General features: G+C 39.3%; 1 protein-coding gene across 1 annotated transcript in view; it reads left to right on the plus strand.

Moving 5' to 3' along the window:
* The window catches only part of LOC139212868 (gamma-aminobutyric acid receptor subunit beta-2-like), a 49,938-nt gene that overhangs the window by 17,886 nt on the left and 17,738 nt on the right, over nt 1-14,314 (plus strand). The window contains 1 exon segment of the mRNA XM_070843425.1: nt 3,790-4,010. Within this exon segment, the coding sequence (XP_070699526.1) occupies nt 3,790-4,010 (221 nt within the window).

Genomic DNA, 14,314 nt, shown 5'->3' on the forward strand with positions numbered 1-14,314 from the left:
GTTGTCACTTTAAAAGCTTTTTTCTCCTGAATAAAATCTGGAAGAGAGTTGAAGGTTTATCAGCCTTCATCAAGTCAGAGTATGTGTTTGATCCTCGAAAAAAAAAAGGAGTCAGAATTAGCCAGCAACAGAGAGGACCTGATTTGAACCCAAAAGGTTTCAAGAATATAAAATTGGATCAACGAGAATTTGTTGTTCAAGAATGTCTCAGTACGACAGGAAATGCCGGCAGCGGGTCTGGGGAGCGGAATCAGCATAACAAACAGAAATGACAAATAGAGATGGCAAAATTGATCATTGACAGTTTGACTGATTGACTGACTTACTGACTCACGTTGAATATCTTGTGTGGTTAACAAGATCTGTAAGAAATGTATTTGTCAGGAAACTCTCTAAATGAGGAAACATTAACACAGAGGGAAGCGTGCTGTGGAGCTGGATTTTAGTTATTAGTTACAATGGATTCTCACTCTCTGTTGTAGCTCCGAGTGTGAGAATATAATGATCACTTTGTATTGTCCTCTGCTTGGCAGCCTGGCAGCACATTCTGCACTCAGAAATTCAACATCATTCTTCCTGTATCACTCTCTGTCTCCTCTCTATCCACTTACCATTGCTCTCCCTCTCTCTCTTTCTCTCACCAACATAGTTTATATACTGATGCTCATTATGACTGCTGTTATGACAGCCTCCCTTGCACTTACATGCACACAACTCCTGCAGTTATTCTGGTGATTTACAACCTCCTCCTCCCACAGAGAGAGGCATACTATAGCCGTCTTTGAGGAGAGCTTTATGCTCTCAGTAAACTAGCCAGAGTGGCACCTCCACAGAGCCTGTCCCACAAAGCAAACCGTAAGTAGATAGGCCTGCAGGAATAGGCTTTCAGTGATGACAATGGAAACATTCACCAAGCTTAATAATTACGCTCCATGTTATATCCCACCTTCTTCTGCCACCATGGCCGTCAGTTTTTTTTTCTAACTTTTCATTGCTACTAAATAGTACTTCAGATTCAAAAAGTGGTTTCTGTGGTGGGGAGGATTGTGCATATGCCCGAATGGTTGATGGCTTTTACAAACGATGCTTATTACAGGTCGAGTGCTAGCGATGCAAGTGATGCAATACGCAAAATGGGAGCTCTTGTTATTTAATCCCCTTTGTGACAGGTTGCAAAAGACATGCTGCATACTGCAATATCACATATTGCCTCCAAAGTGCCAGGTGAAGATCACAGCTTCACTCTATTCTTCTATTCTTGTTCCGTTCCTGGCTGTGATCTTTAAAGCACAACAAAAACACACATATGCTGTATATAGGACATGTGTCTATGTAGACGTGCATGCATAGAATACAGTGACACATTCGTGCAGAGTCATATTAAGATGCACTGTGCGTGAGTCATTTCTTGATGTTGCATCTATAGAAGGGATGTACTGAGACAGACTGCAGATGTCATTTTCAACGTCCACATTTCGCAAGACAGGAAGAGAGTGCATGTTTTTTTGGTTGTGTATGTGTGTGCTTAAGGAAGAGAGGTAGAGAAGCTTCCCTGATGCTTCAGACATCAGAGTAAACCCTCCTGCTTGATGGTATGTATTGATGAGTGCAGCTAAGATGGTTCAGGAGGACTACATGGCAACAAGAATCTCTTCAGCCACATGTGCTGTGATGCACAGCATGCTAGAAAGAACAGAGTGTGAGCTGTTACATAACCACCAACCAGGGATAAAGTGTTGGGAAGGCAGCACGTGCAAGGATGAGTTGGTGCAAGTACTATATGAAGTCAAACAGATATTAGACCTCTTCAGTTTATGTTTTTTTTTCCATAAATGAGAAAAAATACTGCCTACAAGTTCATTCTATTCTTTCCATATTTTGTAGTAGGAACATATTGCTACCTTTCCTAATCTTCAAACATCTCACTAAGCCTCTTCAAATCCATTTTTCTTCAAGCTAACCAGGGTATTCCAGCATTTCTTTCTTATACGCAGGCTAGCAAGGCTAGCAAAAGTAAGTTTCAACAGTGACATTCAGCGTTTTACCCTGGATTTGTTCAAAAAACCTTCTATTCCCGTTCTGAATCCAATTGTACTGAATGCTAGAATTGCCACTATACTATTTATGTCTTTTGAAAAACTCAATTCGCAAACTCGTGCTTGTCAGCACCTCAAGCCAAATAAGGTACAAACAACAACAACATGACAAAACCTATTTAAGTCAAACAACGACTTCGCTGTGAAAAGCTGCTCCTGTTTCCCTGACTCCATCCAGTCAATATCCAAGCCTCCAGTTCCCAAGGTGCTGTGGGATGTCAGATCTGTAGCCGACGGGCATATTCAAAAATGCATGTTCAGCCTCTTTGCCAGGAAGTGGATGTGCCAGTCATGACAAAAAGTTCCCTGAGACAGCAAGTTTATTTAACTTAGTTTTTCATGGATGATTGGTAGGCTTCTTACTTCAGTGAGCTACATGAGCATCTGGCTGCTGGCTTGACTGTTTTATCATGTCCTAGATTTAGCATCGGGAAATGTATTTTTCATAAATTGTTAACCTACTGTATGTATGTGAGGTTTTGTCTGTGCCAAAATAACAATAGAAAATGTATCCTCGTACATATGTAGTCCAACCCTGAATTTAATCACAAGATTACAGTGAATTTACTAACCTTTTTTTTTTTTTTATTACATGTATGTTTGTGACTTTTCACACATGCTAGTAAAGCATGAGATACAAATAATACAGGAACCCCTCATAAAAATATTGCTCTATAGCATAACCAGTAGTCAAAACTCTAAGTGAGTAAAAAAAAAAAAAAATGCCTCAGTAACACTATTGAATGGACAAGCCTCTTCTTCATTCATGTATATAATAAATTAAGGACATACCTGAAGTTGTTGGAAAGGAGTTCATGAATACAGTATCATGCATGTTACATCCAATACACTTAGATGTCTGAGTCTACTTTGTGAAGCAGACATATACAGTCCCTCAAAGGCTACGCTGTCTGTGCATGACTTGATGTGATGAGCGGGGATGGTCTACCACTCTCGCTCTAAGAGGACAAACCGAAGAAAATGGGTGAATATGTTATGCAAGTACAACATAGTGAGCCCATCTCACAAACAATACTTAATCCCAGACTGACAGCAACTGTCAAAGCAAATAGAGCATATAGGAGATATTTTGTAAAACAGATTTTTGAGGTAGCTAGGAGGTTATTTTAATTTGTCTGGAACATGTGGTCTCTCTCTTGCTCTATTTCTCCGCACAAACATTTTTTTCTCATTTTAACAGACCCAAACTGACATTCGCACACACACACACACACACACACACACACACACCAAACCCCAACCATCTTTCTCTCTCTCTCCCTCTCTCTTCTCTTCTCTTACACACACACACACCATCGTTCACACTATCTGTCTTAACCTCATGTTTCCGTGAAAGGAAGGAATTCCCAATTGCTTTGTACTGAGACTTTTTTGGCCTGTACTGCTACCGTTCCATTTGCTTTTATGTGAACTTCATCCAATATTGAAGCCTAGTCCAGTCTAATCTGAGAGTTTGCAGTGGAAACACACAGAGCAGCTGTGTAAAGCAGTCACACACTTTGGGGTAACCCCTCTCTTCTTTTCTCTTTTCTCTCCATCCTTCCTCTATTTTGTCCATCTGTCTTCCTCCCTTCCCCCGGCCACTTTTTTCCCACTCCCACCGGACTCCTTCCCCTCCAATTTTCTGGCCCTTTCCCTCTCTTCCCTTCGCTTTCTCTCTGTGCACCTTCAGGACTACACATTGACGATGTACTTCCAGCAGGCCTGGCGAGACAAGCGGCTGTCCTACTCTGAGATCCCCCTCAACCTGACCTTAGATAACCGGGTGGCTGACCAGCTCTGGGTCCCCGACACCTACTTCCTCAACGACAAGAAATCGTTCGTCCATGGTGTCACAGTGAAAAATAGAATGATCCGACTGCACCCAGATGGCACCGTTCTGTACGGTCTAAGGTGAGATTTTAATCTCTTAAAATAACATTTTGACGACACAACAAGGGGCTAGATATTTACATGGGCAAATAAACAGAAAAAAAAACTCCCACATGTTGATGATTATGGCACCAGATAATGATAGACTGCACCGCACAAATTATAGTGATTTCCACTTCAAATTGTCAAATGCGTCATACTTACTCTTTTTTTTCTGTTTACTTTCTATTTTAAAACCCAAATAAACAACCTGGGAGAAAAAAGAAACTTCTACCAACTTTAATATAACAATAATTGCTGCATTGGACTTATCCAGTAATTAGCTCATTACAGCCAGATGAAGAAAACTACTGATGTGAGGTACAATATTGCCCCTGAGCGAGAATTATTATAATGACCTACCTGTGTCCTCATTTAGAGGACATGCACACCATCAACAAAAGGCTTCTACATTGTGAAATACAACTCTTTTGCCAAGCAGCGCACTATTTACTATCACCACCAAAAGTGTAAAAGAGGCATATGTAAAGTTCAGCTGAAATTAAATTACACACTTGTGGGGTTTTTTTCTGCTACAGCAACGATTCTTTATCTGTAAATTGCATATCTTGTGTTTTCCTTAGAGAAAATAATGACCAGACAAAGGCCACAGTCTAACAACAGCTCACATTAGCTTTCCTACTAATGTTTCAAACAAACACATCCTTAGTTGGTCCTGAATTAAGGACCAAACAAACATCCATTGAAGAGCAGTAGATTGCTACTATAATGTCAGCATAATGCAAGATGGATAGCTAATTAGCTGGTCGGCTCCAGCACATTAAAAGTTAAAAAAAGAAATTCACTGCAAATGTCATTATGGTCAGTGTAGATTCTAATTTGATCCTTACTCTTAAATACCACTGCTAACAAAATACAGTCTGCCCTTGACTTAGGAGCCGTACAGCTGGGAGGCTCCTTGGCAATCCTATACATACACTGACACACCCCACCGAAGCGTGAGAAGAAGAGGAAGTTTTTAGTATATCAAGGAAACACAGGAGATGTGACACCAACAGAATAAAACTAAAGACCATCTTGCAGTGAGATCACACCAGCCATGATGCCAAATTAGTGTGCGTGTTGCAACAGAACACATGACTGCTGCAGATTTATTCAATATGCCCCAAAAAAATTGATGAAATTCTGCCATTCAGGTATGTGGCTTCGTGAGCTCATGTGACAGCCTAAATGATCTTTTTAGAAAATTATTGTGTTTACAGACCCTGCAGCCCTTGTAGCCAAACAACCAGCCCATCAGGAATCTTCTCATGTCTTCCCATTAGCCGCTCCATGCCTAAATATAACATGAGGTACCCGCCCCCACCTCTCTAAAACACACTCTCAGACTCACAGGGTGAAAACAATGGAAGCCAACGCTGTCACAGCTGGTAATCGCTTGGATGCTGTGACAATGATTACATTAGTTACATCAAAAAACACTCATTTTTAATGCTGGAAGGCAAGATATTATGTCTGTCATTTATTGTAAATGTATAGTCAACACAATACTGATTATTAAATAATGTTTGTGTAGGCTAAGACCTCTTTCTTCCTTTCAATAATAAACGCAATTAGAATGAACTGAAGATTGACATTATTTTTGGAGCTAAATGGATCACTTACTTTGATTTAGTTGGACATCGAATGTAATCTTGTCAGACAATTGAAACATCCATTCATCTTAGTCATACCTCCTACTAAAGAACAATTAATTACATAGTGCAATGGATGAATTTCTCAGACAGCTCTCAGCATTTGGCGAGTTTGTCGACACCCTTAAAGCTACAAAGACTACTTCTTGTACAAAACATCAGGAATTTTTTATTTTTTTCCCCAAGCTGAGACCTTCACGTGTTTGATATGTTAATATGATGTCCCATCTGTTTTCCAGTTACCTGAAACAAATCCCCTATTGTACAATACACATTGATTGGCCCATTCCACAGAGTTTCAACCTCTCAAAGTTAACATGATTGCAGTGCACTTCTCACACCTCACTGATGTCTCATCAGTTCATTTAGAAAATAGGCCTCTGACGCCCAAACTCTATAAAAAGTTATTGAAAACCATAACATCTTAATGGCCATCATGGTAGCGCATTGGCGCTGCTGTGGGAGAGTGAAATTAAATAGAGAGAGAGAGAGACAACGAGACAAAGAAAGAGAGAGAGGGGTGTTAAGGAGAGGATTAGAAAGAAATCTTGTCAGCATTGCTCTGCTTGGTCTTCTTCATCAATGTTGTCTGTCTTCATTACTCACCCACTGGCCTGTTACAGCGTTCAGCATGTTGTAATTTGCTCCGGTTTCTTACACAAGGTTACACTATGTCTCTTTTACTGCCTCCATGTTAGCCAAAGAAACATCTAAGCCAAGGAAGTTGAAGTCCAAGTATTCTGATTCTGAACACTTGAATGGCAACAAAAGGGCACATAGTTTGTGTGTTGTAGTTACAACAAGAGTAGAAGGGAAGAGAAGGGGAAGGAGAGGGGAGAGCAGTCAGATTTTTTTAGAGATGGAAAAAAGCAGGAGATAAAGAAAGAGACAACTAGTAAGGGAAGGAGATGAGTGCAGCAGAATTCCTACGGGCAGCTATTTGCCCTCTGAACATTACATGTTCTTCGAGTAAAATTCGTCTCTATCTCTCAACAACAATCAGTTCCATTTTACTTTTCATGGAACAAGTGTCTAAGGCCTTGAGCTGGAAAAAAAAGACTACTGAATATATTCTTGAATTCATCCACTTGAGGACTTTTCTGGCAATCAAAGGCACAGTAATTAGATCATTAGGTGTTTTATCACAAGGTGCAAGGGGCTTTCACTTGAGCGAGGTGTCCAATAATGCCAGAGCATAGCAATTGCAAATTGGAATTTGAATCAATTTTTTTTTTTAGAACTCCCTATGCTCCTTGATACAGTTCAGATTAAATCAGAAATCCCCTGCTAAAAACCAAATCCTCCTGTCAAACTCACAGGTGGTTTGCTGACATAACCATTCTTCCTGGATCATAGCTGGGTTTAAGGAAATTTACAGACACTTAATTTGATGAAAAAGCAAAGCATGACACATCAAATTCCTACACACAGTAAACACAGCATCGCGCAAAGAGCTTGATGGCTTTTGAAGTCACCTGATTTTTTGATCTTTTGAGGTTTATTGCAGTGTGGGAATAAGGGAATTTTCGAAATAAAATCTGTGACATCCTGGACGTGCTGTACCGTCAGTCCCCTGGAACATCAATCTGACAGCGAGTACTTTAGCAGCTTCAGCTATTCATTTAATAAGAATGGTGTTTGAACATTGTTTTGAAGTGCTTCCCTCTTGCATCAGAGCCAATGTGCTCATTGTTTGGAAAAAGCAGATAAAAGCATACAGAAAAACTAAAGACGCACCAGCAGATTGTGAGGGCCAGACTATCTTGAAATAGAACTCAAATATTACAAATCATTTCTGTGTCCAGTCACTTAAAATTGATAAGCTTCATTTAATCCAATATGCAAATGAGAACCCCTTAATCACTTTTCCCATGCACTGCTGAAGTTACAACACAAAATCAGTGCAAATATTACTTTGGATGAAGTGGGATTAGATTTAAACTGGGAAAAGAAATCCATCATCCTTGACACTCAATATCATGTGAGTTGGATGACCAGATTTGTACAAATCCTAAATTGGGTCATGGGATCTTACACATGTCAGAGAGCGCACGCAAATTCATGCAGCGCATGCAGATACAGCATATCACTGTCCCCTGAAAGCCTAATACAATTTATGTAGTTATTTAATCAATTACGCCAATAAATTAGATTAGACTACAGGAAACTTTAATGGTCCCAGAGATGAAAATTAGATTATTGCAGAGGCCAGTAGTAAAACCATACACCAAAGACAATCAAATATGATTAATAATGGGATTTATGCAAATGAAAATTCCATCACTCTACTATAAGAATACATATATGAATACAAATATGACATTATTTGTGACATGTGTAAATGTGACATTATTAATATATAGTATCTTAAATCAGGGATACATTTGGTGTTTTGTTCTGACCATTAAAGGAAAAGGAAATACATCTATTACTGCAACCTATTTCTTTGCAAACTGATAAGATGAGAAGATTGAGAATGGAGCTGGAGCCAGGATTAGACTACCTTCATATAAAAATGGAAGCAGTGGAAAACAGCAAGCTGTCTAAAGTTCAGAAATACATCCTGCAACAACTCTGAGCTCACTAATAAACACATTGTCTTGTTTGTTTAGTCCTTACACAGAAACTCATGTAAAAATGTAATATTAGTGTTTTAAGAGTTACGTGCTGGAGTTTTTTCTAAGTTTACATTTTTCCCAGAGTCAGAGATAGTTATGATGATACCAAAATGTGCCTCAACAGAATTGGCAAACAATAACAGCAATGATATTTCATGAAGAAACATCAGACTAGACCTACTGAATATTGACCTCATTAAAGAAATCACATCGCTAAATATTTGTATTGAAAGATTTGTATTGATGAACAGCCTCTAATTATGTTATGTATTTTTTTTTCTCCATCATGAGGAAATTGTGCATCTCAGTGAATAGTTCATTTGTCACAGAAATACAATAGACAGACTTTAACGGGGAAATTGTGGCCACGTTATATGCATACACAAACAGCAACATGCATTGTTGAAAAGAAGAATCTTCTCATTGAGGCTCAATTGGAAACGTAATTGGATGCAGCGAGTCCATAGATGTTGATAATAGAGACAGCCACACACAGAAAATGTACAAACAGCTGATTGAAACACAAAACAACACACACACACTCACACACACACACACACACACACACACACACACACACACTTACTGTATTTGCCACTGAACTGCCAATTCAACTCCGGGGATTCATTATGGTTGCTAAAAGGCAACCAGCACTAACCACCTTTTGTTGGGTGATATTCATTCATTTTGCACACATCTGTTGACATGAAAACTAGTGTTATCTTTCTACATCATTTGTAGCACCCACACCCTTTAAAACTACATCCATCATTCCAAGGGTATTATTTTACCTATGAAGAAATAACAGCAAGTAGCAGAAACTAACTTCAGGAAGTACTGTATAATGCAAAAAAGCTAACAAACAACAAAAGTCCCTCTCTGTATTTCTCGAGCAGTGTAGGCCTGGGAAGGCACATCTAAACAAGAGTCTTGTCTTTGTTCGTTCTCGGGGTTATTTGCTTATTTGTTGAATGTTCTTTGTCGAACTGACTAGTGTGAATGTTAGCGAGGATTAGTGAGCACAGGAATACAACGGAAACAAAGAAAAATTGTGACAATTAAGGAGATAAATTAGCATAAGTAAGTATTTGGTCTCAGGTTAAATATTTGCTGTAAATAACAAGCATAACATTTTGCCTTCAAACATTAAAAATGAGAGATTTTCGTTGAATATGTAACTGGTGCTTTAGTGTCCAAGTGATTTGGTTATGTGGGCACCCTACTCCCTATGTTTTCTTGGTAGGCTGTGGGTGGGAACCAGCCGGCTCTGTGGAATGAGTGCTCTCTGAATGCTGTCATTATCTTAAATATCAAATAATGCAGCTCGGGCACACAGCGCATTGTGTGTCTCAAAATGAAAGTGGTCGAACTCTGCAAGCAATGGAAGCGAGGTATTCAGATCCTTTATGAAAGTAAAAGTGGCTGTACCAATGTAAAAAAAAAAAAAAACTCCATTGAAAGTACATGTCAGAGAGAAATAATAGGAAATGACTAGACTGTCGTGAGATGGGTGAGTTATAAGGTTATCCTATGTTTTGTATGTAAGATCCAAATCTGCAAAGAGAAAAACAGAAAGTAGTGTTGTCAAACTGAATTTATATGAGTAAAAAGAATAAAATTTCCAACTGGAATGTGGTGGCACAGAGGTAATAAAGTATATCCCAGTAAGGGACCCGTAGGTCAGCAGTTACCCGTTTTGACTTCAGCAGAGGGAATGGATGGTGACAAAATACTGATGGGTAGGGAGGATCTACACATGTTTTTTTTCCATCAAGCTCTATCACACTGATCAACACTGCAAATTCCTAGCTCATTAGTATTATTAGTAGCACTAGAAGTTCTACTACTGAATGTAGGTTGCTGTAGCCTTGTAGATCAAAAACGTGGAGTAACAGACGATGCCACATATTTTTGTGTAAACATTTTTTTCCTAATCTGCCGGGCAGCAATATTTGATTTGCTCTGGAAAAGGCAAACAACAACTGTTCCAATGAACTCTGTAGTCTGGAATGAGGATCGATTTATAATATAATAAGAGACTAAACACGTAATGTAATGAGTGGAAATGATAATTTAGAGACAGTTACTCTTTAAGTGCTTGTGTAAATATACCTGGTTACTTTCCATCAAGCATGTTTGGTTGGAGTCTGTGACAGTCAACACATTTACTTGGGTTGAATCCCATTGACTGCTGGAAACCCTTAAGGCTACTTGGCCCTGATTTGACCTCACAAGTTTGATCCATCCAGGAACAGAGTCTTCGAGCACAGTCTGGTAAATATGGAGGGCCACTGCAGGTGATGCAACATATGGGCCTCAGTTGGTGCGATTGGCAGTGTCCTCAGGCAGTAACCAAGCAACCAAGGACTAAGCTAAGGCTGAGCGAGAAATGTGCATCATTTAATGGATGGGGCAAGCAGGAAAGTATGTGAGGATAAATGGAGAGCTAGAAAGCTGCAAACACAATTAGGCACTTACACACACACACACACATATATATCCACAGAGTGACAGCAACATATCAAACATCCACAAGCCCCACACAAACATACATAACCTTTCCCACACAGCATTTTTAAACACTCTGCCAGAAGCTCTTGCTCTCAGTTCTACAACACTGACTCCATCTTGACACAGAGATCAGAAAGTTGCCAGAAAGTAACCGGCAATTTACTCCTTGGTTAAACACTTGGAAGTCACACAGCCCCATCACCAGTAGCAAATCCATCAGAGAGAAATAAATGCTGACAAAGGCAGGGGACAAGGAAGAAAGAAAAGGAGAATACATTTAAACCTCTTAGGCTTAAACAACCTTCCTGTCTCACTCCGGGGGGTGGAAACCCCTGAGGTGGGTTATATGAAACAACTTGTTAATGCTGGAACTCTTCCCTTTGAACTTCTTTATTGCCATTAAATGGTGCTGCTATGATAGACCCCTAGCTGTCTCACCTGATATCCCCCTGTCCTCAGATGGTCTCTCATCTGCTCTCTTTTTATCATTTCACTTATGTGGCGTCTCTTGCCGTGCTGCCCTCCCTTCATGTAGTCATTTCGAAAGCCACAAGTTATCACACCTAAACAACAAAATGGGCCGTTTCAGTAAAAAAAAAATACAAAAACAGTAAAAACTGCTTCGGATCATCGTCAAAGTTTAGTTTAAAGAAACCTTTGTGACTGTTGGTAGGAGACAGGAAGCTTTGCATGTAATGTAAACACGAGCTTTTTGAACAAACAGCCAGGGGACAGTCATTATTTACACTGTACGAGGTTGCTTGCTAGGAAAACATAAAACAGGTTTTTCAGCCTTTTAATGACCAATATAATTATTTTTTCTTTTGTAGACGCTCTAATGGCCACATGCTGTGAACTCTGTGTCCCCAACATTTAATTCAGGGCCCTGTGTAGCATTTGCAGTCTTCTAAAGCAACACCGGCCAAATTAATGACGTGAAACAGTTTAAAGCAACATTTGTTTGGCCATTTCGCAACCTCAGAATGATAACAGAACTGAGAGTAACCAAAGAAATCCAGTAAGTGAAAAGCAGAGATGACAGATGAAAGAAAGACAAGTAGAATAAAAGAGAATAAACTATAAAGGGAGTGATTGGAAGCCTCAGATGCAGTGATATGAAGGTTTCTACCGATATTTAGATACAGTGTGGGTGAATCCCCCTTTACAATATTCACCAAAATTGATAATTTAGCTATCAATGGGCTGGTTCCCAATCATCTGATCTTCACATCCACCACAGTACAAATGCAGTCAACTGGTTAATTGTGTTAGATATGTAATTTACCACAAATTACTTACCCTCATGTCAGTCAAAACAGCGATGGAACGATCATGTCATGTTTTTGATGACAAGTAGAATTGTACATGATTGTTTTGTTGAATACTTGCTCATGATGCTAATATATTTACAAGTCTAGGACTTACAGTATAGTGTTTCAGCATTAGCACGCTTGAGATAATGAGTCACAGTATCCAATAGGTTTTTAGTCACCTCTTTGCTCATTTTGATGGTCGAGTCTAGAGAAGCCTAGAGGAGGCTGATAGGGAAAACCCTTGAGGCTCAGAGGATGATATTCAATATTTTTTTGGTGAATTAGAATCATCTTTCTAAAAAAAAAATCTAGAAATTGGCCATATTAACCATTTCCCTTTGATTTTTTTCTTGATTTTGGTTTGACCTCAAAATGACACAGTAGGCATACATCTATAACTGTTTTGAATTTGGAAAGGTGTGGTCCCACCTGTTCACCATATGGCGCCTGCGGTGACCTCGGTGGCTCGGACACAGACAGAACGGAATGCCTCTGTAGAGAAAACTGACCACAACAGCTATTGCCAAAGTTTTCCTGTATTGCTGCGTCATCTTTTCAAAAGCCTGCTGACAAATTATACCACATGCAGTAGTTTGCGTTGTTGTCCAATATGCAAGTGCATGAATCTTGGTTGGCTTGGAGTTTTAGAAACACTTTCATTATGAGATGCAAAAAGATTGGTATTGCAGTGGCTGCTGGTCTGCATAATGGAATAGTTAGAGAGAGAGAGAGAGAGAGAGAGAGAGAGAGAGAGAGAGAGCAGAGAGAGTAGAGAGCACAAGAGAGGGAAGTGCACAAGGGCGATTATCTCTGCTGTGTAACACAGAGGATTGGACTCAAGATGAGCCTCTCCTCTGGCACAAATTTATCTATGTTGTCAGGTGTGCCTAGACGATTACCCACCATGCTGTGCTGCTCTGTGGCAACTCCCTCAGTGGGAGTCAAGTTCTCACACAAGACCAGAGCCAGGGAGAGAATGGCAGCCTATTACTCAGAGCCTCATCCTTATGTTCCCTCCACAAAGTCTGATGGACAACATAACCTTATCTATTGACTCATGGTTGACTGCTGTTATTATCCCTTATTATTCATCCCTGTCTGTTTGTTTTGATAGTGATTGGAAGGCTGAATACTATTACGCTTACATATATACACAAAATATGATAGGGTCAGTTAAGCAGAAGGTAATAGCTCCCTGGCCACCGCTGTTTGTAGCTTATAAAAGGACCATGGTAGAACATTTCTTTTTCAATAGTAAATCAGATTTGGCCTCTGCTCATTTGGCCTCTGCCCATGTAGACAGATAATCAAAGTTTAAGGTTAAATATGAAGAGTTTTTCTTACTAAAAACAGATTTGAAAAATACAAATATAGATAAATTGTTAATTAAAAAATAATTCAAGTGTTTTCTCTGCTACCAAACTAAAAGTGTAATCTGGTTTCCACTCATCACTGATTGTACTGTAATCAAGTTTATCAGCCTGGTTGATAACATGTTTTCATGTCAAAATTGGATTCTGCCAGAGGGAAAGTCAAACTGTTAAGCCTCAGGTGTCAGCTTTATGCTTCACTGTCCCTTTTGCCTCAAACCTCTTGTATTTGTCTATATAATCACCTTTGATGCCATCCCAGTTGAAATGAAGATAATAATCTACAGCCTTATTGATCCTTTTTCTCAACACGTTCCATAGAGTCAGCCAGTGTTGATTTGTGGCACCCAGAGATTAAAGTTAAATCCCATTTCAGTTTGCTATGGGATAACGTGATTTACATTTGTCATTTAGAGTACTTCCTGAGATGAAATGATAACCAAATGGTAACTCTAATACCTTTTGTAAATGAACAGTGTTGGGATGAAATATATACCAGTGAGTTAGAGGCCTATTCTATTCGTCCCATGATGCACAATAAAAACAACTCCCTTGATTTACACAACATTCACGGAGGAACATTCACTGGCTGTTTTTATGTGTGTGATACATAATTCTCCGTGACAGTTGGTAACTTCATTGGTATCTTGAGATGCAGAGGGAAGATAGATTCACTCGCTTAAAGATCTCCCTTATACTCTCACTTATATTTTTCGTGTTCTTATAGAGTTGTGGCAGCACCTTGCAAGAGTATACTGTTCCCTTTAAAGTGACACTTCAGGGGTTAAGCATTTGAAATATTAAAAAAAAAAATGCTTT

This window comes from Pempheris klunzingeri, chromosome 14 (genome assembly GCF_042242105.1).
Source record: "Pempheris klunzingeri isolate RE-2024b chromosome 14, fPemKlu1.hap1, whole genome shotgun sequence".
NCBI lineage: Eukaryota > Metazoa > Chordata > Actinopteri > Acropomatiformes > Pempheridae > Pempheris > Pempheris klunzingeri.